The sequence below is a fragment of the Caloenas nicobarica genome, chromosome 1 (genome assembly GCF_036013445.1).
Source record: "Caloenas nicobarica isolate bCalNic1 chromosome 1, bCalNic1.hap1, whole genome shotgun sequence".
Lineage (NCBI taxonomy): Eukaryota > Metazoa > Chordata > Aves > Columbiformes > Columbidae > Caloenas > Caloenas nicobarica.
Genome location: NC_088245.1, coordinates 25,604,507 through 25,626,263, shown reverse-complemented (window position 1 = coordinate 25,626,263; position 21,757 = coordinate 25,604,507). Strand labels below are relative to the sequence as shown.

At 38.6% G+C, this 21,757-nt stretch overlaps 1 protein-coding gene across 3 annotated transcripts in view; it reads left to right on the top strand.

The window, feature by feature from the left end:
* Positions 1-20,173, top strand: part of CPED1 (cadherin like and PC-esterase domain containing 1) — a 151,334-nt gene extending 131,161 nt beyond the window's left edge. For all 3 annotated transcript variants that reach the window (XM_065632070.1, XM_065632078.1, XM_065632061.1), the window contains 6 exons: positions 419-555; positions 7,809-8,029; positions 8,292-8,393; positions 8,586-8,673; positions 10,507-10,653; positions 16,715-20,173. In XM_065632070.1, coding sequence (XP_065488142.1) covers positions 419-555; positions 7,809-8,029; positions 8,292-8,393; positions 8,586-8,673; positions 10,507-10,653; positions 16,715-16,942 — 923 coding nt within the window. In that variant the 3' untranslated portion in view covers positions 16,943-20,173. The remainder of the gene's footprint in view (positions 1-418; positions 556-7,808; positions 8,030-8,291; positions 8,394-8,585; positions 8,674-10,506; positions 10,654-16,714) is intronic.
* Positions 20,174-21,757: the final 1,584 nt, after the last annotated feature.

Sequence of the window (21,757 nt, the reverse complement as noted above, 5' to 3'; positions counted from 1 at the left end):
AACCACCCAGCTTTTAGATGTTTAGTGGTAGGTGAGAATGAATCTTGTCTTCATACATTTCTGAATGTGAATATTTTCTCTTCCTATCCAGTCTCCTCACTCCCTTTCCATTTCTCGTATGCCTTCTGTGGAGAAAGGACAAGCTGCTACAAGAAAAGTAATGTGAACTGAAAAATGAACCCCCACACAACTGTCAAATTCAAGCATTTGCAGCTCTTTCATGGAAAGGAAAAACTCCCATCCTCGCTAAATGAAAAGGGCATAACACAAAGGAAGGAAACAGTCTCCTCAAAGGGTTGGGGGGCATTTAATTTAGAGAAAACTCCCATGAAAAAAACACTCAAAAATATCTCACTGCATAATAAGGCTAATCAGAAAAATACAGAGGAGACGCTGGCATCCTGTTACTGTTTTCCAGGGCAGTGGATCGTCCCTTGCCTCAGCTGCTCTGACAACAGGACCTGTGACTGGAGAGAAATAACGTGGCAGCCCCACGGCTGCCGACACTCTGTGCTGGCCAAGCCTGAGCTCCAGCGCTGTGTGGAGGGCAGAAGGGTATGTAACAGATTTTACATTTTTATTTGTTTTTATTCACCTGGATATTTAGTGTCCTGAAGGCTTAAAAACAATTTTATGATTGATGTGTAAGAAAAAATCCCTTTTAATTAGAATTGGAAAAAGATTTGGATGGAAAATCCACAGCAATGAAAACCAACCGCTATCTGTAATTTAGCAGCATATGCAGTCACATTTGTCTGCTGCTGTTTCACATGGAGCTTACATCACGCCAGTGGAGTTTCAAGACCTATGGTGTACATGGTTACTATTTAGACCTGCAGTGAGTATATAAGGACCATAAATGGAGGATGGATTTGCATTGTTGTCTCAGTTTGTCTCACATTTGACACGCAATTGGGTTTCTTCTGCTGCATACCTACTGCATGGCATTGCTTGTGCACACTAATCTTACCAAGTCTTCTTGCACATTCTTTTCTTGTAGTGAAGCTTCTAAGGTGATTGCTTGGAAATACAAGGTCTCGTTAATAAGCATGCTATGACTGTAAAACTGTTGAGAGCGCTCTGGTCTGAGGCTCAGGTACCTTACTGAGGATACAAATATCCAGAAAGTAAGTAAATAATTGTTATAAAGATTTTTATAGTATATTGTCTAGGTTAAGAAAACGGTAACTAAGAGTGGCATTCAGATAAAATCCAAAAGCATTTGTATATAGACAAATACAAAAATAATAGTCTTTTGGTTAGCATTTCCTCCATATTTTCTGGTCATTTCTTGTCCTGCACAAATTCCTTCATTGCCATTTGGTTTTATTTCTGCCTGTGGTTTTCTCCATTACTATAGAGCTGTGGGCTTCTCCTAAAATATTTTTCTAAAAAAACTCCTTAGGTTTATATGATAGAGGAGAAGCTTGATTTGGTCCTCATGTACAAAACAAGCACTTCTGGACTGACCACGGGAAAAATATAGAAGAATTTGATAGCTTTGCTTTGGTCTTTAATTTGCATAGACATTGGGCTGCTTCAATAAGCAAACACCCTTTGGTCAGACAATTGAAGGGCCGCAGGGGAACAATATGCCGCTATGGAGTCATTGCCAGGGTATTGCTGGGAGGATTATGCTGACATTCCCACCTCCTGAATTTGACCACTTACATTCACCAGTGTCAAAAACAGGACAGTGTTTCTTAAGGGTCCATTAAATCCAAGTATATGAAATGAATGTTTGTGATCTTGATTTCTTAATTCAAATTCCACTATGTTCTGACTCTTTGAGGTCACTGATCTAATGTCAGATGAGTGTCAGATCCTGTGTGATCTACATTAACACCATGCAAGAAAAACCTCTGTTAAACTAATTGCACTTGTTTCCCATTCTGCATCTTTTGCAAAAGTCTTCCATCATTGTCTGATAACCTTCACTGCTCTGTAGAAATCTGCTGGATCACTCCTGTTACCTTTGCATAGATGTCCTTTTAACCAGTTTATTCCTTTAAATCATCATTGTAATGCATGTTCCCCTTTTGGTATCTTTCTCCTATATCTTTCCCTTTCATGTTATTTTTGTCATCACTTTGCAATGGTTTTAACTTTGTGTGGTATTTTGCAATAACATTTTTGCTTCTTTCACCAAATAAATAAATGTAGAGCCTGGACCAACTCCCTTGTGTCAGTAGAACTTAATAACTGAGAGAGTCTTTCTTCACACCTAAGTCAGATGAGTAAAAATGGTCCTCAGCTTGAGTGATAAGGTCCCAATTCTGTCTGTGATTCTGGCAAACTTTAGAATTACTTCACACAGTCTAACCAATGCAATAGAAAAATAATTTTTTTTCAGGTTGTCACTGAAAGAGACTTTTGCCATCAGTTTTATAATGTGCTATTATATATGATTAAGAGATCTGGATCTTTTATAAGGGAGCTATTGAATTGACAGTAATAGATAATTTTTGTGAACAAATAGGTTTTTGTTATACAAGAGATTTTGGTAACCATCTGTAAATATTCATGTTTCCTATCTTATTATATTCATTTAAAACCATTGTATACCTTGACTTTAAGCACTACAGAGATCATTGACTTCTACCCAAACTAATGACGTCATAGTTTCTGTAGCAAAATAAGCTGAAAGTTTCAACATTGGAAATGTAAACAGATTACAAAAAGACCATAAGTGCGAACCATAAGGGCAAAAATAACCCAAGTGAGGACACTGAGATGATCTAGAATACTGTTTGATTTATACTGTCATTTGCTGAAGTTTGATAAGAGCAAGAGCTCACTCATGTCCACTTCTCAAAATGTGCCCAGCTAACCTGTGTGCCCCTGCATTCTGGGCTTTTGTAGTGTGCCGCCACACTGAGCAACTTCAGCTTGTGTAACTTTGGTCCCTGCAGTTCAAAATCTTTTATGAAAGAATCATATAACTTGACCTACATTTTGCAGCATCTGAGGCAAAATTGTTCCATCAGAACTGGAAGTCACCAGGAACTCTCCCTACTCCAGCACCATTTTCTTACCTGCAGACCACACTGCACCTGAATTCTTGCTAAAAGTTTATCCTGAACTAAGGCAATAAAACCTCCATACACCCCACATAATTACCAGTCGTTCCTCAGGAAAGCAGACGTGCAGGACTGTAGCATCACTGCGTCAAACGATGTCACACTTTCCATCAAAACACTAACAACCTTCTATGACCCAATTTGTCTTCTGAATACCTTTCATAAAAAGGTCAGAGTCATGCAACATTTGACCAGGAATCAAAGGTAAAGCAATTAGTGGCATTTGTGATTCGCTAGACTGAACTCTTTGATTTTTGGTCTAAAAAAAAAAAAAGGATTTCAGGATTCTGACCTGCTGGCTTTACTTCTTATGGTTAAAATGTCATGATAAGACATTATAAACAACAGAAGTGTGTGTGCTTATGTCTTTTCTTTTAAACAGTAGATGTTAGTTGACATACTGCTGCTAAATTTCAACTATGATAACTGTAGGCTCTTTTCGTATACTTCCCTATTAGTTTTATAAACAAAACAAAGAATAAAAAAAAGAAAAAAAAGAAAGAAAGAAAACAAGCAAGCCTGCTCGTCTTTCTACTTCTAATGAATGCGAAGGGAAGCATGCAATGAGTTAACCATTGTTTTGCTGTGTCCCTGGTCTGGATGCATTGCAGCAACTGATGAAATAAGATGTATAGTGAATGCTTTTTTTTGGTGAAAGTGCGGCACATGTAAGATCAACTATTTAAGTGCAATCATTATGGTTTTCCCACGTTTTATAAAACAACAGTAAAATGCAGCATTCAGCTAAGTCTCTTGCTCATTAATTTCTTTTATGCATTTGCCAATGTTTCTGAAATATGTTTATGGTCATCCAAACAGAACGTTTCTTTCCTATCTACATCATAAATAAAACTTAAAAAATACTTTCTAACTCCAGGCTACTTTCACATCTTATATTAAAATTGATTCATTTTTTTCAGAGCTCATCTCTAAAATTATTATCTCCTTTCTCTATAACAGAAGTTCATTTTCCCTGCCTGTGACTTCTGATTGATTTCACATCATCATTAATTGCTATTTTAATTTGTGTGGATATAAAACTGTGTTTCAGCTAAGTTGTTTTCTGTTTCATGAAAACCTAAGACCACCTGTAGTGAAACAATAACACTCAGATTGGTGGAGATGTGAGAAAGGATATACATAGACAAAAACAGTTTATGAGGCCTTATTTTGCTTTATGATGTGTTAGCAACACTAGTCAGTCATATGTTTGTATTTCAGACACAGTAAAGAGCAAAATTTTGAAGTGTTGAGGCTAACTTGATTCTGACTGATTTTCTTTCAGTCCACTTTTAATATTTGCAGTCTTTTTTCTCCTCTATTTTAAACTCTAAATGTAATGAGACGCAGACTGTGTTGTTCTTGGGGAACCCCATATGTATGCCCTAATTGAATCAAAGAAATAGGTGATCATAATAAAAATATTATATCTGTATTATATTGGCTCAACAAGATCCTCTGTAACTGTGGTTAATGAGTTTTTGCTGTAAGATTTATACAATTCTGTTATGATGCTTTGATTTTTGTACAAGAACTTTTAAAAATGGGTGAAGGAAAAGCATTTCTAACAGGTAATTATTTATCCAATTAACAGCATATAGAAAGCTGGCCTCAATAGTGGGAGGATATGTATTTTGTTTATCATTAAGAAATACTACTCAGAGTTTAGTCTTATAATAAAGTACCATTGAGTCATGTGTAATTAAGAACAGGAAATATGAAAAGGCAATATTTGCTGAAGTACTTAAAATTCAGCTGTTAAAACAGGAATTTTAACTTATAATTTCTTAATAATATTTTAGAGTTAAGTAGTGTTTTGGACTTACAGGTGTTTAAATTTCCTAAGTGTGGTTAATTTATAATGATAGGTCTGGTTAAGAAGTGAATTCCACTATGCTTACACAATCTCTTAAAGCCTGCAAGCTATAATGGAATATTTCACACAAAACAGTTGCAACAGAAGACACTGAAAACATCTGTCTGCGTGAAAGTGTTGTTCTTTGTCTGGTAAAATTATAGCCTTCTGTATGTCTGATCCTTTAGTCATCCTGCAGACAAATCCCCCATTGACCTGAACAGTACATGACTAAGCCTTGTGCCAGACTGTAAAGAAAACAAGATATGGCATATTCTACACACCTGAGCCTTCGTTTTACTCATTGTTCTCATAGCACACACAACTATAGTAAGTTCATGCAACTGTATAGAATTAAATATGGCCATAGGTACCACACATTCAATTACATTGAACAATTATTCTAATTCATTTAAGCTTTTGGCTTAGTTTAATGATATAAGTTTTCTCTTGAGGCTATACACCACTTACTTTAGCTCTTGGGTCTTTAAGTATTTTCTGTAAATGAAGCTGACTTGCAAAAGGTGGATGCTTCGAAAGATGATTCCTGATGGTCTACATACCACAACGAAATGTGTTTAACCGGGTCTGCACAAGACATGTCACATCTGCCAAATCAATGTAATTAATAGCTGAATATGCCTTCGCAATTAGAAGTCCCAGTGTGCAGAGATAAAAAAATGTTATCATATGTGATGAGAAGTCAAACAGAAACAATCTAGCATGTTCTACCAACTGCTCGATATGTGTAACCCAGTACAGCCTGTTTGTTATTCTGCTAAAGTTGTTCTGAGTTTTAACAGAAATGTTCTCACCCACATCGCAAGTTAATGATATCCTGGCTGCTAATATCTGAGAACTGCTTTTTAAATAGATATACATCTAGATACTGCAGTGTTGGACTTATGAAACAGAGATTAAAGAGACATGGATATAGACAGACTGGAGAGACTAAGCGATTTTGCAAGTTAAAAGAATTGGGTTTTAAAACCTCAAGTTAACCTACTTTATAATTAGGACATATTGTAAGTGTGGACTGTCTTCCTAATTGTAACTAATGGTGTACATGTTTGTGTCTGTTAGAGGGGAAAAGAGAGAATACCATCCAGTCCTTCCAAGGATCCTTGACTTCTGTGAGTCATGTTATGCTTAGTTTAAAGAGGTTTCTTCTGACACAATGTAAAAAGACTTGGAAATCCCCTTGCATGTGAGAGAAGCACTTGCGTAGTCCAAGCATGAACAACAGCTGTTTAAGGATTTACTCTATGAAGCAGCTTTGAGAGGTGCAGTACAGGCAGTGTTTGGTTTAGTTCATTTGCTACCATACATAACCTATCAAGGGCTTCTCTGCAGCCCACGATGGGCAAGGCATGGGATGTTTAAGTCATTCTCATGCCCGTTCTTGGTCCTTGCACTAGATCAGGGAATGTTCATCTGAAACTGCTTCTTTTCTGTGGCAGCCATCATTGGTACACTGTTGTGGTTTATTTTTACTCACAATAGGTTCACAGTGGGAACTGGAATCAGCCCCTAAAACTGTCACATTCCTGAAGAGAATAGATAAATAGAGGCATATTAGATGAGAGAAATCCAAAATGCTTTCGCCATGTAAAATCTCTAAGAGAAGCTATGGAAATGTATTCTTAAACACGTCATCTTTGCAGTCCAAATTTTATTTGCATAACCAAATATTCAAGGTGGAAGTGGTAAAGCATCAAACTTCAAACCAAAAAACAAAACCCCAACTTGCAGGGTGCCAACTACCCTGAGTGCCAGAGAACACAGGAGAAGATACACACTGCTGTGCAGAGAACGGGGCTGTTATTGTGTTATGGCTCTATGGGTTTTCTGACACCCAGTTTTACATTTATGCTCCTCTATGTGGATTTCTGTCTGAGGTGACTGTGGTAATAACTGATTACATACATAGTTTCACTTGCAAACCACAGTGAACCTGGGTTCTCTTCTCCTTTGGACTCCTGTCATTGCTTACATGTTCTCTTCAGCAGGAGGAAATGCTAGTCATACCCACTAAAAATAGGGCAATTACATTAAAAACCCCCACACATTAAATTCTGCGGTCCCCACATACAGAGATGTTTGATTTGTCAGGGGAGTCTACAGAATGACTAGAAGCAAGCCCAGATTTGACTTTATCATTCGTTTGCAAGTTCAGAGCACCTCAGCGAAGACTGCTGATACTTGAAGTATTTCTGTTAACCTGATGGCACTTCTAACTCCCTTCAGGCTACAATGCTTCCTGGTGGTCATATCACATGTGCCAGGGCTCTATTCAAATTATCTGCCAGGAAAATAACCCCTTTTCTTTCCCTCTCTGAAACTGCAGAAAGATCATCTCTCTACAACGAATGCAGCTGCATCCATTGATGTGTGTGAGTGTGTGTTACTTTGGTGTTAACACAACATTTATGGAAGACAGACATTAACTGAGATGTGCTCTGTAGGAGCAAACCACATTAAAAACTGGAGGAAGAAAAGCAGGAAGCTGCAAGCAATCATGAGATGCTCTGTTCTAGCAATTGGAAGTCAACATAAACTTAAGCAAAATAAACTACCAACAAAGATGAAAAATGCAGGACTAACTGCACACCTATAGCCATCTATAATTTGTACCTTTTATCTTTGAATCACTTAATATAGCTTTTTGGTTTTGATCACATTGATTTTGTTAAAGGAGAATTTTAGTATTGAGATGTTAGGGCTCAAGAGCTGGCAGCTCAGCTTACAAAGAGTTTTCTTGAACATTATGCAAAGAGTTTAAAAGCATCCAGGCTAGCTGTATTATTTTTGTAGCTTTTGTTTTTTGGAGTGTACAACTTCTAAGTCGGTCATATCTTTTTTTCCGTCCAAAGATTCTTTTTATAGGTGACTCAACTAACAGAGGGATGATGTACTACCTAATAGAAAGAGTGAATAAGACTCTTCAGGAATGGCAAAAGACTCATGATGTTAAATGTTATCACAATATCAATGAGGGGAAAACATTTATCAGTTACTCCTACTACCCCCAGTTTTGGATGAACACAAACCAGAGACCAACTTTTGAGAAAGCACTAGAACAGCTGCTACAGAGGTACCGTACAAACTCTATTGCTGGGTCATTTGTATTCTTGTTGTATTCACAAATGTGTTTAACACATTTTATGATTTAAGTCAGTAAACAATTAAATGTAATGTGTGCAGACTGTATTGTGTGGTTGAAAAATAGCAGAAAATGACATGAGGCCTCCGATCAGCATGCCAGATACAGTTCACTGAAATGCAGCGCAATGCAGTTAAAATGTTTGCCATCTGTTTTAAGGCAACACATGTTGTTTTTCCTTTCTGGGTTTCAGATCACGTCCCCTGGAGAACACAGACCAGACTGTATTAATTGTAGGTGGTGTTCAGTGGCTTAATTCCAATCATCTGCAAATTATCCAAAAGGTGTTGAACAGGTAATGTCATGTACTTGGTGTTATTCCAAGCCTTGATATGATAAATTATGAGAAACAATATTTCATTTGTTTTCTCATGGGTGTGCAGTTAAGTGACTTTGGAAAGATAAAAATGCAGCATCTTTTGATGTGTCTGTTAAGTAAAATGCATGTCCTTTTTTCTTTCTTTTTTTTTTTTAATTTGCTAAACAGGGAAAATCTATCAAATATCCTGGTAATTATCAAATCCATAGGGATGGGCTTTCATCTCCCAGTGGATGGAATACATTCTCTATCACAGGTAAGCTACAGTAGGTTTAGAGTGCATTTTCATGGAAGACTTGTCCTTTCAGCAATAATTTTGCCATCTGGTCAAAATATGTTAGAACCTCTCATAAGCAAGCCGTAAGTGGAGCAAAGAAAGAGTGTTTATATTTGTTCCTACAACTTGCTAATATAGATTCAAATCAGTTTCCCTTATTTCATGGATTCTGCTGCAATCAGAGGGCCATTCGAGACTCCATGCTCAGTCAGCTGTCCCAAGAACCAGAAGAAGCCCTGATATTGCGTGGGCTGCTAAAGCTGAGAAATCGAGCTGGGAACAGGCAGATTGAGCCCTCACCAGGCTTCCTCCATGGTTACTGATGGATTAGATTCAGTGGTGTGGCTGCATTGCACAGCTGTCCATAAATCTATCTTAACCAATCTATAAAGCCAGAACATCACAGAGCAGTTGGAATGTACCGGTGAATCTAGCCTGTTATTTGTATGTTAATTGGATGTTACAGTCAGTTTAAATCATATCCAAGACTCTCGGAGTAACAGATGGGCTCATTTCAATGCGCTGTGTAACTCATTCAATTCAATATTTTTATTTAGAATTTGGATGGTGGTTCTCTATTGAACACATATAAATGTGTGGATAAGATGGGGCTGGGAAGCGCCCAAGGGCAGAACGGAGGCAGTGATGCCTACCAGCACTGCATGTAATGCTCCAGCTATTCACTGGTGTTGAAAAGAGAAAATTATTCGCTTTCACGGTTTACATACAGCACTCCTATCACACTAGGGACCGGCACCCATGTCTTTTTGCAACCATAGCACACTGCTGTATTCAGTGTGTGACTTACTGCTACTCTCACCTTTTTGCTATAGAAGCTGTCCTGTCAGATTTTGCCCATTCCTTCTAAGTTAGTACCTTGTCTCTACTGAATGTCTTCTTATTGATTCCAACCATTTCCTTAATTTATCTGGATGACCAAATTAGGATACAGTAAAGGAGTCATTGCCATGAACATTGCAGTAACTCCTGCTGTAGATTTCAGCAGAGTTCAGTCCTACGAGGAAGAAGCAGAACTTTGGTCGAAGGTAGGTGAGGCAAGGATAGAAAGAGTATTAAAGTCTTCCCAGGACTACCTTTTTCTGTTTCTCATCCAGTAGATTTACAAATCTCTAGAAATCAACTATAGTGCATAACTAATTTTCTTTTCCCTTTCAATATTGGAATAATGTGCCAAATTACCCATGTCATTGGGTGCTCTAGACTTCTGGATTATCCGAGCTACTCTCAAAGCCCTTCTATCTTCAGTGTTAAATCCACTAGCTTGCCAAATTTATGGCTAACCTTTTTTCAATTCCTGGTCTTCCTGCAGTATCCTGAGAAATAATAATCTGTTCTTCAGCATAACCATTTCTAAGATACTCAGGGCCCTATACTTGTTTTTAAGCAGGTCTCAATGACTTTGATTTAAAGCTGAATTTTTCTTCACAGGAACAATTTCACCATTTGTTTCAGAACTTCATAACAGGAATTTTTTTTTGCCCAACTACACCTTATATTAGCTAAGTTCTTAACAAAAACAGTTACCCAGTAATTATATTTTAAACGACATTGAAATCTTCCTGTGAAGGAAGCTGCACAAATACTGAAAAGTAATGATAATTTCTGAAAAAGTCTACAACGGTCTTGGAGGAGCAGCTGTTTTGAAGAGCGAATTTATAGTAATTCACGTCTGGAGTATAACATAATTGCTTTGTTCAAAATACAGTTTTGCTATTCATTTCCTTGGCAGAACACAATAACCTTTAAACAGTCCTTCTGACAAGACATTGCAATATTTTATTTGCAACGCAGGCAGAAGTGCAAAACCTGTGGAATGAAAACTTGGTTATTCTGGATACAGCAAAAAATTTCGGCTATGAAGTTGTTGACACCTTTATCATCACCATGGGGCGTTACAAAGAATTCCTGCAAGGGAAGTGCGGCTGCCATTTCCATGAGGTAGTAGTTTATGCTTGTATAATTCCCAGGTATTTAAGAGAGAATTTAACTGACAGGTGCTTCAAAACAAAAGGGTACACAATGAGGTTTGCATCTGTGACTCAAAGGTAGGCCTAAATAAAAACAGTTTGTACCGTGGCACTTGTCCCTCGCCGTTCACAGTGAGATGCTGCCCAAGGACGGGCAGAACTGCTGCAGTGGTCATTCCTTGAAATAAAAATAAGCATGTTCTTCTGCAAAAGAAACATGTATAAAAGGATGTTGCACAGCTTCCAGGTTCTTATATTATTTGCTTTGTATTATATATCCCTACTGCTTCTGCACAGGCGCAGTTTATCTGTTTGCCATACCTCAGTCTCACAGGGTTTTGCCAAAAGCCTTCCTAACTGAGCAGGTCATCAGACTCCCATCAAAACAGAGATACATTTCAATGGAGCTTAACATTGAAAGACCAATCTTACTGCTGTGTATCTGTTTCCATATGTCCAAGAAAGAGTTGTCTGGGACAGTTATAGTGACTGGCTATACAAACAGAAATATAAGTCCATTGCTCTCACTTATGCCCATAGTTCTGGTGTTTTGTTTTTTTTTTTTTTTGTCTGAAGTCTATGGAAATTCTGTCTTCTGTTTTATAACTACTGGATTGGTGAAACTGTGACATGGTAAAATATAGGAGTACGGCAACTGAGAATATGTTCTTCCGTTGGTTCAAAGTTCTGTCAAGGCCTCTTCACAATATACTACAAATGACAGGAGCCCACAGTTTAAATAAAAAATAAATAAGCAAACACATTATTATATCTAGCCACAGAATCAGCCCAGAAGCTGCCAAACCAGTGAAAGAAAAGAGTTTGAAAAACAAGATATTTAAAGTTTTTCTGGTTTTCTTTAAGACGTATTTCGAGTATGCGGTATGTCTTTTTATAGCGAGTGCTCTTTGCATCAGCAAAGAAGGGATCTGGTTTAGGTTTGCGTTTCTTGTGCTTTAGGTACAGCAAAGGAAGAAGTACACCCCTGGTTTAGTGAAAGCGACCCTAAATGAAAACAGAGAGTATAATTTTTGAGCAGTCAAGTAAGCAGGTACCCTTTGCCATGAGGCTGATGACAGTAATTTTGCATGTGACAGTTAAAGAAGTGTCACCAAAGCCACCAGCCTATTTCTGTAGCTTTCAAGTCCTTCCTCGTACTCCTGACAGCAGCTTGTTGGCATAGAAGGCAAGTTCCCAGGTGGGTGATCATCTGCTGAGAATCCAAACATGTCATTCATTGCCCTGAAGAAGACCCATGAATATTACATTACTCCCCTTGGAAACCAGAAAAAGCTTTGAGGAATAAAGGAGTCTCATACCTGTCCAGGTGCTTAGCTCTTGATTCCTGGTAAACAATATTTCTTCAGTGAAAACTGGAATCATGCACTCAGACATCCTCAGTAAGCCCATGCCTGAATTCCTCAATGAATACAAGGACAGAGGAGCCTGCTGGTACCTCTATAGATAAAGTTATATTTGGCACAGTAAGAAATACCCTGTGATGCTACAAGGGTATTAGTACTTATTAACTGAATCTGGATTGTCTGCTTAACAAAAGAGTAGGAAACTACCACAATTTATTCCATTAAAATCTGTTTCAAACCATAAAACTTGAACTGTCGTATCTTACAGGAAGATTGCTTTTCACAGAATCACAGAATCACAGAAAGTTAGGGATTGGAAGGGACCTCAAAAGATCATCCAGTCCAATCCCCCTGCCAGAGCAGGAACACCCAGATGAGGTTACACAGGAAGGCGTCCAGGTGGGTTTTGAATGTCTCCAGAGAAGGAGACTCCACAACCTCCCTGGGCAGCCTGTTCTAGTGTTCTGGCACCCTCACTGAGAAGAAGTTTCCTCTATGTGATCAAAAGAGATATGACAGGTGCAAGTTCTTTCACAGAATGAAATACAGAATGAGAAGAAATTGTTACCAAAAAGTTAAAACAGGAAGAAAAAAAAAGATGCAACAAAAGATGTCTCTTTGAAACCAAGAGTTAATAATTTATAGTGGTTTACAGTCAGTTGGGGGCTTTAAGCCAGTAAGAAGCTACTAGTTGGTAGAAATCTCAGGAGTTTGCTTGCTGACTAGAATAATAACATAAGCAATTTGATGTGTCACTTAGAAGACAGAACTCCAAAAGTTAATTCTTATGGGCAAAATCCCAGAACTTTTTTTAATTAGAGTTATCAAAAGTGCACAAATATTAAAAAATATTATCACCCACACAAGTGAAATGCTAGCATTTTCCCAGCATGAATTTAGGAATTTGTTTTCTGTCAAAACAAATTACTTCAAATAAGAGAGACCACCAAATGTTTTCTGGATCTCTCAAGAGAAGAATAAAATCCCTTTGCTTATTTTGCCAAGTCATGACTATTTTTCTGTAAGCCTCACTCTTGGTCAAGACTGTTACGGGACCTGTATGTGTGCAGGGATAGCACAGAAGCTCTGTAGAGCTTCACAGGTACAAAGATGGACCATGATGCCAGGAATGAAGTGGAAACACTAATTTTTGCTGTGAAGAAATGTCAGGATAGCTGTGATATATTTCCCCTAAAGACCCCAAAAAAGCAAAGATCTAAAAACAAAGTTTCCTTCATCAGACACCCACAATACATACTGGAAAACAAAATATACTGTAGCTAATTAAACCTAGGAGTAGCTTAAACCAAACAAACTGAAATTTGGTGGTGATGATAGTAAAATTCAATCATAGGCTCTGGAGTATCCTTGCGGTGTCTGCTGGCCAAGGACTAGCATAGAAATCCTAACTATTTTCTTGTAGCCAGTGGGTTTTATATATATATATATATATATATATCTATATATATCTTCACCACAGCAGTCACCTTTACATAAAGCAGAATAAAAATATTAATAACTATAAGGCTTTGATTTTTCTCCTTAAATATCACAGGCAGAAATATAAGAGTCAGTCTACTGGTCAACAAATGCATTCCCCAAAGAGAGTGGGGAAACACCTGGCTGCCACTGGTTTAGCCTCTCTGCCAGTATGAGGCTTACTGGGACTGAACACAGGTTTGAGAGTGTTATCAGACCCATCTGGCCTCACGTGCTTTGCGTCAACCTCACAGCTGGTTTCCACCTCAGGCTCCTCAGCAGCTCACACGTTTTCAGCCCATTGCCATGGCCTCTGTCCTGCCTTGGGACCAAACTCGGCAGGTGTGGTTAGTTAACCAATCCTTTAATCTGCTCTGCTCAGTATGAAAGAGGCACAAACATAGCTCAGTCCAAATGGAGCTGGGAAAGAGGGAGTAAATCACAGAGCAGGTATTTATGCATGGAGAAAATTCCTCCCTCTGTTTCACCCAGAAGGCTGTATTGACCCTTTTTTGTCTAGAACCCAGATGTTAGTGTCTTCATGGGTCGTTGCTGTTGCTCACCATTTCCACAGAGCTTTTGAGTAAAAAAGAGAACTTCAAAGTGAAATATTTCAGATGCTTTGTGTGGAACTGGGTGGAAAACAGCAGGGCGTGATCGATCGTCAGCATTTTTCATGCACTCCTCCATCATTTTGTATGAGCTCATGTGCAGATTTGGTCTTGCTTCTCTGCCGGAGGAATTTCAACAGAGAGTATGCACTTCTGGGGAGGATCAGAGGAGAATTTGGCTCTCAGAGCTGTTGTTAATGAGTCTTGAGAGGCCATTGTGCCTAAAAGAGGCATAGATGTGCCCAGGAGAAGCCATCAACCTCCAAAAACCAGACTCAGTCCTTGAGGAAAGCAAAAAGAAAGTCCTTGAATCCTTTTGATACCTCGTTAGTTTTAACAGTTTTGTCATCAGTTTATTTCTGCATCCTGGCAAATGGAATTTCATCAGGTGCTGAAGCAGCTTGCACTAGGAAAATGGCATTTTGCCTTCAAGGATGGAGCCAAGAACACTGTGTAAAATCCCAGAACTGTTTGCGTTTTATGAAACCAGATGAGACGGATTAAATCTACCGCTTTGTATTTGCACTTTCTTTCTCTTAAAAAGTGACTTCCTAAATTCCCAGAAGACGAAACCCCTCTGTAAATGCCTCTGAGCTAAAGCACGGCTGTGCAGGAATGGAGGGCTGGCCATTCTGTGCAGTCAGAAAACAAGATCTGAAATGCATTCCACCATTCCCATTTAATTCTCACTAGCTGGCTGAACAGAAAGACATTTCCCTTGATTGTTCTGATATATTGAGTTCTCACCAACTCACTTCAGAGGGTCTTGGGTCACCCTGATGGCACAGAAATCTGTGGCTCTGTAGGTCCTACAATCTTCACTCAGATTGCCAAGGGATCTGGACTCATGAAGGGATTGTACTAATTTGGGACCAAAAATCTGGCACTTTCTGCCCAAATATACTTCTAGTTCTATGCACACATGCAAACCTGATTTTTTAATTGCCTCATTCTTCACAACTGCTTATGGAGAAGTAGATTGGCCCGCAGTTATAAAGACCTTAATGGAATCTATTTTTTAATTCAAATTTATTTCATAATTTAACGGCAATGGAATCATGATCACAACATAGAAACTAGCAACCTTGTGATTTTGGTATCTTAATCAGTGGCTGGCTGCTGCATGAGTATTAGATTGCATTCCTGGGAGATTATGCCTAATAGGAATGCAGTTTGGGTGATTGGTTCAAGGTGGCATCATTTTGAAATAGTTGTAAGATCTAAGGCTTTAATTTAGAAAAATGAACCTGCAGTAATTGCATGAAAACAAATAATAGCACTTGGCTTAGCTGGATGAAATTCATCAGAGGATATTTTAATTTCCTTCATGGATAATTCCTCATCTTCTTTTTCAGTTCAGCCAGCTCCTTCATAGCTTCTCTGCCCAGACTTTCAAGCCTTTGCATGTTAATCTTTCACTCACATTTAATTTTGTATGAGTTGTTTCATTTATTATGAGCTTCACTATATGTGAACATTATTTCCGATTGCTCAGTGACAGTAAATATACATTGTATTTTTGAAAAGATAATATGCTTCTGCATAAATCTATGCACCAATAAATGAAGTCTGCTTTTTCAAGTATCTGCTGTGATGGATATAGTGAGAAAATTGATGGGGATCAGAGCTATCAAAGAATATATTTACTATTTTAAAAATAAATTAACCACCTGGCCCTTTTTCTACATTGTCTGGATTTGCCAGTGCCTGGATCAGGGTCCTCTGTCCTGCCTCTGTGTAAGGTTCTAAGGTTTTGTCTCTACTGAAGTTCCTTCATTATTCATCAGTGACTGTATGTTCACTGAGACAAGACCTTCAGCATCTCACAGGAGACTCCTGACAACCATACCTTTCATATTCTTTCTTGGTAGTCCCATGGGCATTTGTTTATTCCATACAAATTGAACATGATAATCCCAGAGCTGTACATATATTGGGGGGTCCAAAGAGGAGCATTCTTCTGTACTAAGTTACTGAAGCACATTGTGGTTATGTCAGTGTAACGTCCCAGGGAGAGGGATGTTAAATGGCACCATAACTCCCTCCTTGGAGGAACACGACATATGAGTGTTATCATCTCAACATGGAGCTGGGCCAGGTTTGCACCAAGACCTGAGGGTGAGACATTCTAACAGGGCTCACGGCTGAGACACAACATATGCTCCTCAAGTGCACGAGATCAGAGCAGGATTTAAACCTTCCTGCAAGCTAGGGCTGTCCTGACTTTATTTTTTCCAATGGTAAATACACAGACCAGCTGTTAAGTACAAATTTTGTTGTTCAGATAAACTATCCCTAATGAGTCAAGTCTAATATACAAAGACATTATAGAATCAACTGAGTACAATGGGCCTCTACATTTAGATTTCAAGGCTTAAGTAAATAAGATCTTGCACTTTAATTAGTATCTAACATAACGAATTCGCCCACTAAAATACTGGTTTTGAGCAACTTGCAGCTCAAGGTAAGATTATCAGGACCTGCTTTGTGGAGAACTGTCTCTGCATTTCTGTACACATAGCTGTGTATCCTTCTAAGTGCAGGCAGAAAGCACTCACATCTGTCACTTTTTTTGCAGGTGGTGAAATCCAATCCCTCTGAAGAAAGTCCACACATAACCATGACGTTATCAAGGCACCATACATTGGGGAAATACTTCATCAGTCAAAGCAAGCCATCACAACTGCAGGACTATGCAACAAATTCTCAGTCCCCATATCACGTCCGAGGTCCAATAAATCAAGTTTATTCTGAAATCCTTCTCAGCAGGCTCTGTGCAAGAAAGAGGGAACTGGTCAGCATGTAGCCTCTCTTGAATACAGCACTGGGACTAGAGATGTGCCACTACCTGAGTGACAATCCAAGGGCCACGGTGAATTTATGATGTGCTTTCTTGATTGGCTGCATGTACACCAAGAGAGTTTGGGTCATATGGCATTTTTCTGAAAACTTCATGAAGTCAAGATATGCCCTGGCGATTCTGTGGTGTCAAAATGGAAGATGGAGGGATGCAAAGGGGAGAAGAGGCAAAGTTGCTTGAACTGTTGCCAAAAGCTAGAATAGCTGTAGCTCAAGCAGCTGTGTATTAATGATAGTAAAACCAGAGAAATATATACACTTGAAAGATTTGGAAAGGACTGCTTTAGCTCTTCAGCAGTATCTAGTTTTTCTATTTATAGAGACACTGTAATATTTGAATGTATTTACAAGCTGGCTACATTCCATTTTAAAGAGTTTTATGTGGATAGGTTCCCCTTCACTATCAAACCTTTCCTATTTAGACACTTGGTTTATACAATTTGCAAATATCTATTAGCATTCTACTGATGATGCCGTTTTGAACTCCAGTGTTTTTAGTGAAAACACATCCCTTCTTTGTATCTTAGATGGAACAGATGTCTATTCTATTTTTTTGCATGTTCTAAAGCTAATATAGAGACAGATTACTTAGACTTGAGACTGACTATAACCTTCTTGATGTAACGTGTAAATATAGCGAACACGTTAACATAACCTTATTTATGGTCCCAGTTCAGGAGAGTGGCTATATGCAGCAAGACTGCTTAGATATGTGCTCAGTGTCTACCTTGGCCTGTAAGTCAAGCAAGTATTCTCCCCGCATGGAAGTTCCATTTCTTTTATGATTTTGATAAAATACTTGCTGATGTGTGAAGCCAGTACCACAAACAGAAGAAAAAATCCCCTTTGCAAGCATACATAAGAACCTGGGGACCTGGTTTTTAATCTGTTAGGAGCAGTGTGTGATGTGATGGGAGCAGAATATGCTGCCTGCAGCTCATGCTTGGCAGCGACAAGACCTTCTCTGAACTCCAGATTCATGCTGTAGCCCAGCTGCACTCCTGATGTTTACAGACCTGCTCTGGGTGAAACCCCAGGGAGCAGCTTAACCACCACAGGGGAGAACTGTCTGCTGATCCGCTGCCACAGCATTGGCAGCACATGCATTGGCCGTTGTGGTGCCTTGATGGGAAACCAAATCTGGTCCAGGCTTATTAGCTGCATGATGGGTTAATGGCACCCCATAAGACTCTTCTCCTTACAAATTATCCAATTATGGATTTTTATGAATCCAGTCATGGACAGGCAATCAAGACACCAGTCTCTCCCACCATGCACTAGAGAAGGGAATCAGAATCAGGTGAGTATGAGGACATGCCAAGCTCTGTGACATGCTTCCCCTTCACATTTTTATAAATAAACTTCCACTAGCTTCTGCTGCCTTTGGGAAAGGATGCTGCAAGCAATGTCAGGGAAGAAAAAAAAAGTTATAGCATGAAACTGATCACCATCCTTTTGGTCTTAGTAGCAGACAGAGAGTCTGCCCTGTATAGAAGTAGGACTAGAAATTCACGTCACCATATTTAGGGTCTGGCAAAGATGATTAAACTCAACACAGTCTGTATCCCCAGCTAAAGTTTTGTGAATTTTTAGTCCTTCAGATAAGATATGTGGGGATATAATTTGGAATCATCATGCCATATGGACTTTGGCTTCCATTGATGATTGATGATTGAAGAATCCTCAAAAAGAGGATCTGGCACATCTATTTCAGGAGACCTTCCACAATATTGACAAAGCTCCTCATTTAGACAATGACATTACATTTAGTGAGACAGTGTGGATATCTGTTTCTCTATAATATGCTGCTGCTGTGCTTACAGTAAATGTCCCTGACTTTCTATGTAAGGTTTTCCCTGGCATGGAGCTTTACATGAAAGATGGGTCAAGAACTGTGCATAAATACTGAAAATGTCAGCAATTTTTTTTTTAGCGATATGATTATCTAAGGAAAAGAATTGTATGCAAATGATATAATATATAATTTTGAGTCTGGAACTCCAAGGCTGCACAACCTTAAGTTGAAGGATTTAATACCATGTCATTAATATCAATAGATGTAAAATGCAGCCAGATGTTTTTGGTATTAAGATGATCATGATAGGTGTATTACAATTCTGCTTCTGTTAAGATATTTTGTAGCTCATTTAAATCCACATGCTGTTGCTGTTATTGTTCTTTTCACAAATGTTTTTAGGGCATGAACTGGGGCTTTATATTTGGGTTGTTTGGGTTTTTTGGTGTTTAGGTTTTTTGTTGGTTTTGATTGTTTGTTTGTTTGTTTGGATGTGGAGGTTTTTTGGTTTTTGTTTTGTTTGGTTGGTTGGTTTTTAATCAAAGGCTATTGCTGAAGCATCAGCATAACGATGAAAAGGAAAGAGCTGACTTTGTTATCCTGTAGATGATGCCAGCAAATGTGCAATTCATCACTTCTGGTTTCACCACAAATGGTTTACATGTGCTGTGCACCCAGATGTCTTAATGTTTTCCAAATCTTAATATTTTTTCAAATGTAGCAAGTGGAATTTTTTCTGTGTGTTTTCTATTTTTCACATGTCTACGTACATATATATGTGTCTACAAAGTCATTGGTATAATTTGCAAACTGATCTTTATTTAAACAGTTTAACCGAATAAGTTTTTTCAACACTATATATGAACCATGCAATCTTAGGAATAAGCAAAGGGAATGCTGACTAAAAGAGGTACCAAAGTGCATTTTTCATTACTTAACTTTAAAATGTATCTAGCATCTATAGGTATGTGAAAGAAGAGAGTTAAGATTGGCATGGAAATATCGCTCCCTCATACACATTAAAATTTACAGATTAAGACAGTAAAAGAATTATGTTTGAATTCCGTTGAGAGCACATATGTTGCTATCAGTGGTTTACTCTAGAATTATTACATCTGCTGTGACACTTTCCCTGAATAAGCATAAAAGTGTTCCTACTATATTAAGACTGATTCACAATGTAGGATATTTTCCTTAGTCCCATGACTTACCATTAAAACAGCAAAGGACCTAATTATTAAGGTGAGTTCCACCTCCTAATACAGACATGAACTGCACTGCAGTTGGTGGGAGGCTTGAAATATTCAGGCTGGGGAACAAGAACTCTGAGAAGTTGTGTTTCCTGCTCAACCTTGCCCAGCATCATGTGGAGTTTAGAGTGGAACCAAGGTACACTTTAATCTACGGGTGGAGAGACTGAAACTGGGTTGCAAAAAATAAATACCCTGACATACAAAGCAGTAATCTCAGCTACTTTTGTATCCCTTCACACTTTAGCTGAAACTACAGTATGATGTACCAGTGTCCAATGAGTTATAACTCCTTATCTCTCATGTAACTCCATAGGTGTTGCACAGTGACCCTACCCTTGCAGGGTAGATGGCCACTCTGATCAAGTGCCTCTCAGTGACTATCTTTGGAATAAATGGCTAAAACAAAAAATATTTCCCTATTTGTAAGGAAATGCCTTGACAAGTCAGCTCTGTCTTCGGAGATGCTATATTTCAAATAGCCTTATTTGACAAGGAGCTGAAAGAATGATCTACGAATACTATTTTTACACTTAGTAGTCATTTGAAAATGTTAATCTTTAGAATAATCTCTTTCACACCACTAAATATCAAGCCTTTACTTTTCTCTTTTGTGACATATTAAAGGGACATCAAAGTCAATTTATTTGCTTAGTGGGTGGGGTACTGGGGCATCCAGTTACCTCAAAGTTGAAATAACCACTAAAAGTTATGCTTCTGTTGCTGTGCTGAGCCAAATAGAATGCTTTGAAGAAGCAGATATGTGTGATATTAAGTTGACTGCAGTCCAGGGATCTTTCAGATTAGTTTTTTAGAGTAAAGCAATTTTTTAGAGGTGCAGCAAGCTACTTGGCATTGAGTCAAACTACTAAACAAGCCTCTGGAGACTCAAATGAAAAATATAGTCTAACCTTTTTGTTTGCCTGCTAGCCTTGCATCTGGCTTGTTTTATATCTCTGTTATGACTATCTGTACCTGCTCTATTCCACACCAGCCTTTCTTTCAGATGACCTGAGAAGTTTCTGTTTCATCTTAGAAGCAACTTTTGGAAGTCTGAGAGATGATTGTCGCAGATTCAGGCTGAATCTTCAAAATATCAATGTAATTACCTTCAAGTTTTTGTCAGTTCCAACAGCAAATGATCTACTGGTTGCAGCAGGGGTAGAGCACACCTCTTCTCTAGGGCGGTGATTTTCTCTGATGACTTTAAAAGACTTTAGTTGTGGAAAGTACTTTGTGTGTACTGGAATGTAGCTTTTCATGGAGCTTGCCTTGACAGAGCCTAACGCCATCTTTCAAACTCCACTGCCATCTTTACCTCTGTAAATCTTCAGAACACAAGAACAGTCAGTGTGGTATGCAGGCATATTGCTGCTGGTACATATCTTGCAGTATTTACTGGTACCTTCACACTATCCTTTGAATGGAAAGGCCCTGACTACACAGTAAAAAGATGCTCTGCATTTTAGCCTGACTAGCATGGGGTTTGGTGGTAGTAAAAATAGTGTTACATATGTCAGTCTAGGCCAGTGCCTAGAGCCAAGTGTCCTAGAAAACTATTCGTCATTGACTTGAATGGGCCAAATGGTCCTGTAGGGTCACCACAGGGGCTCCTGCAGCACCAGTTTCTGTTGTGGTGGACTTCTCTTTTTCAGGGTTCATTTATCTGGCTGCTTGGCCAGCTCCCCAGCAGCTGTGGGCAGTCCTTCCTGCAATC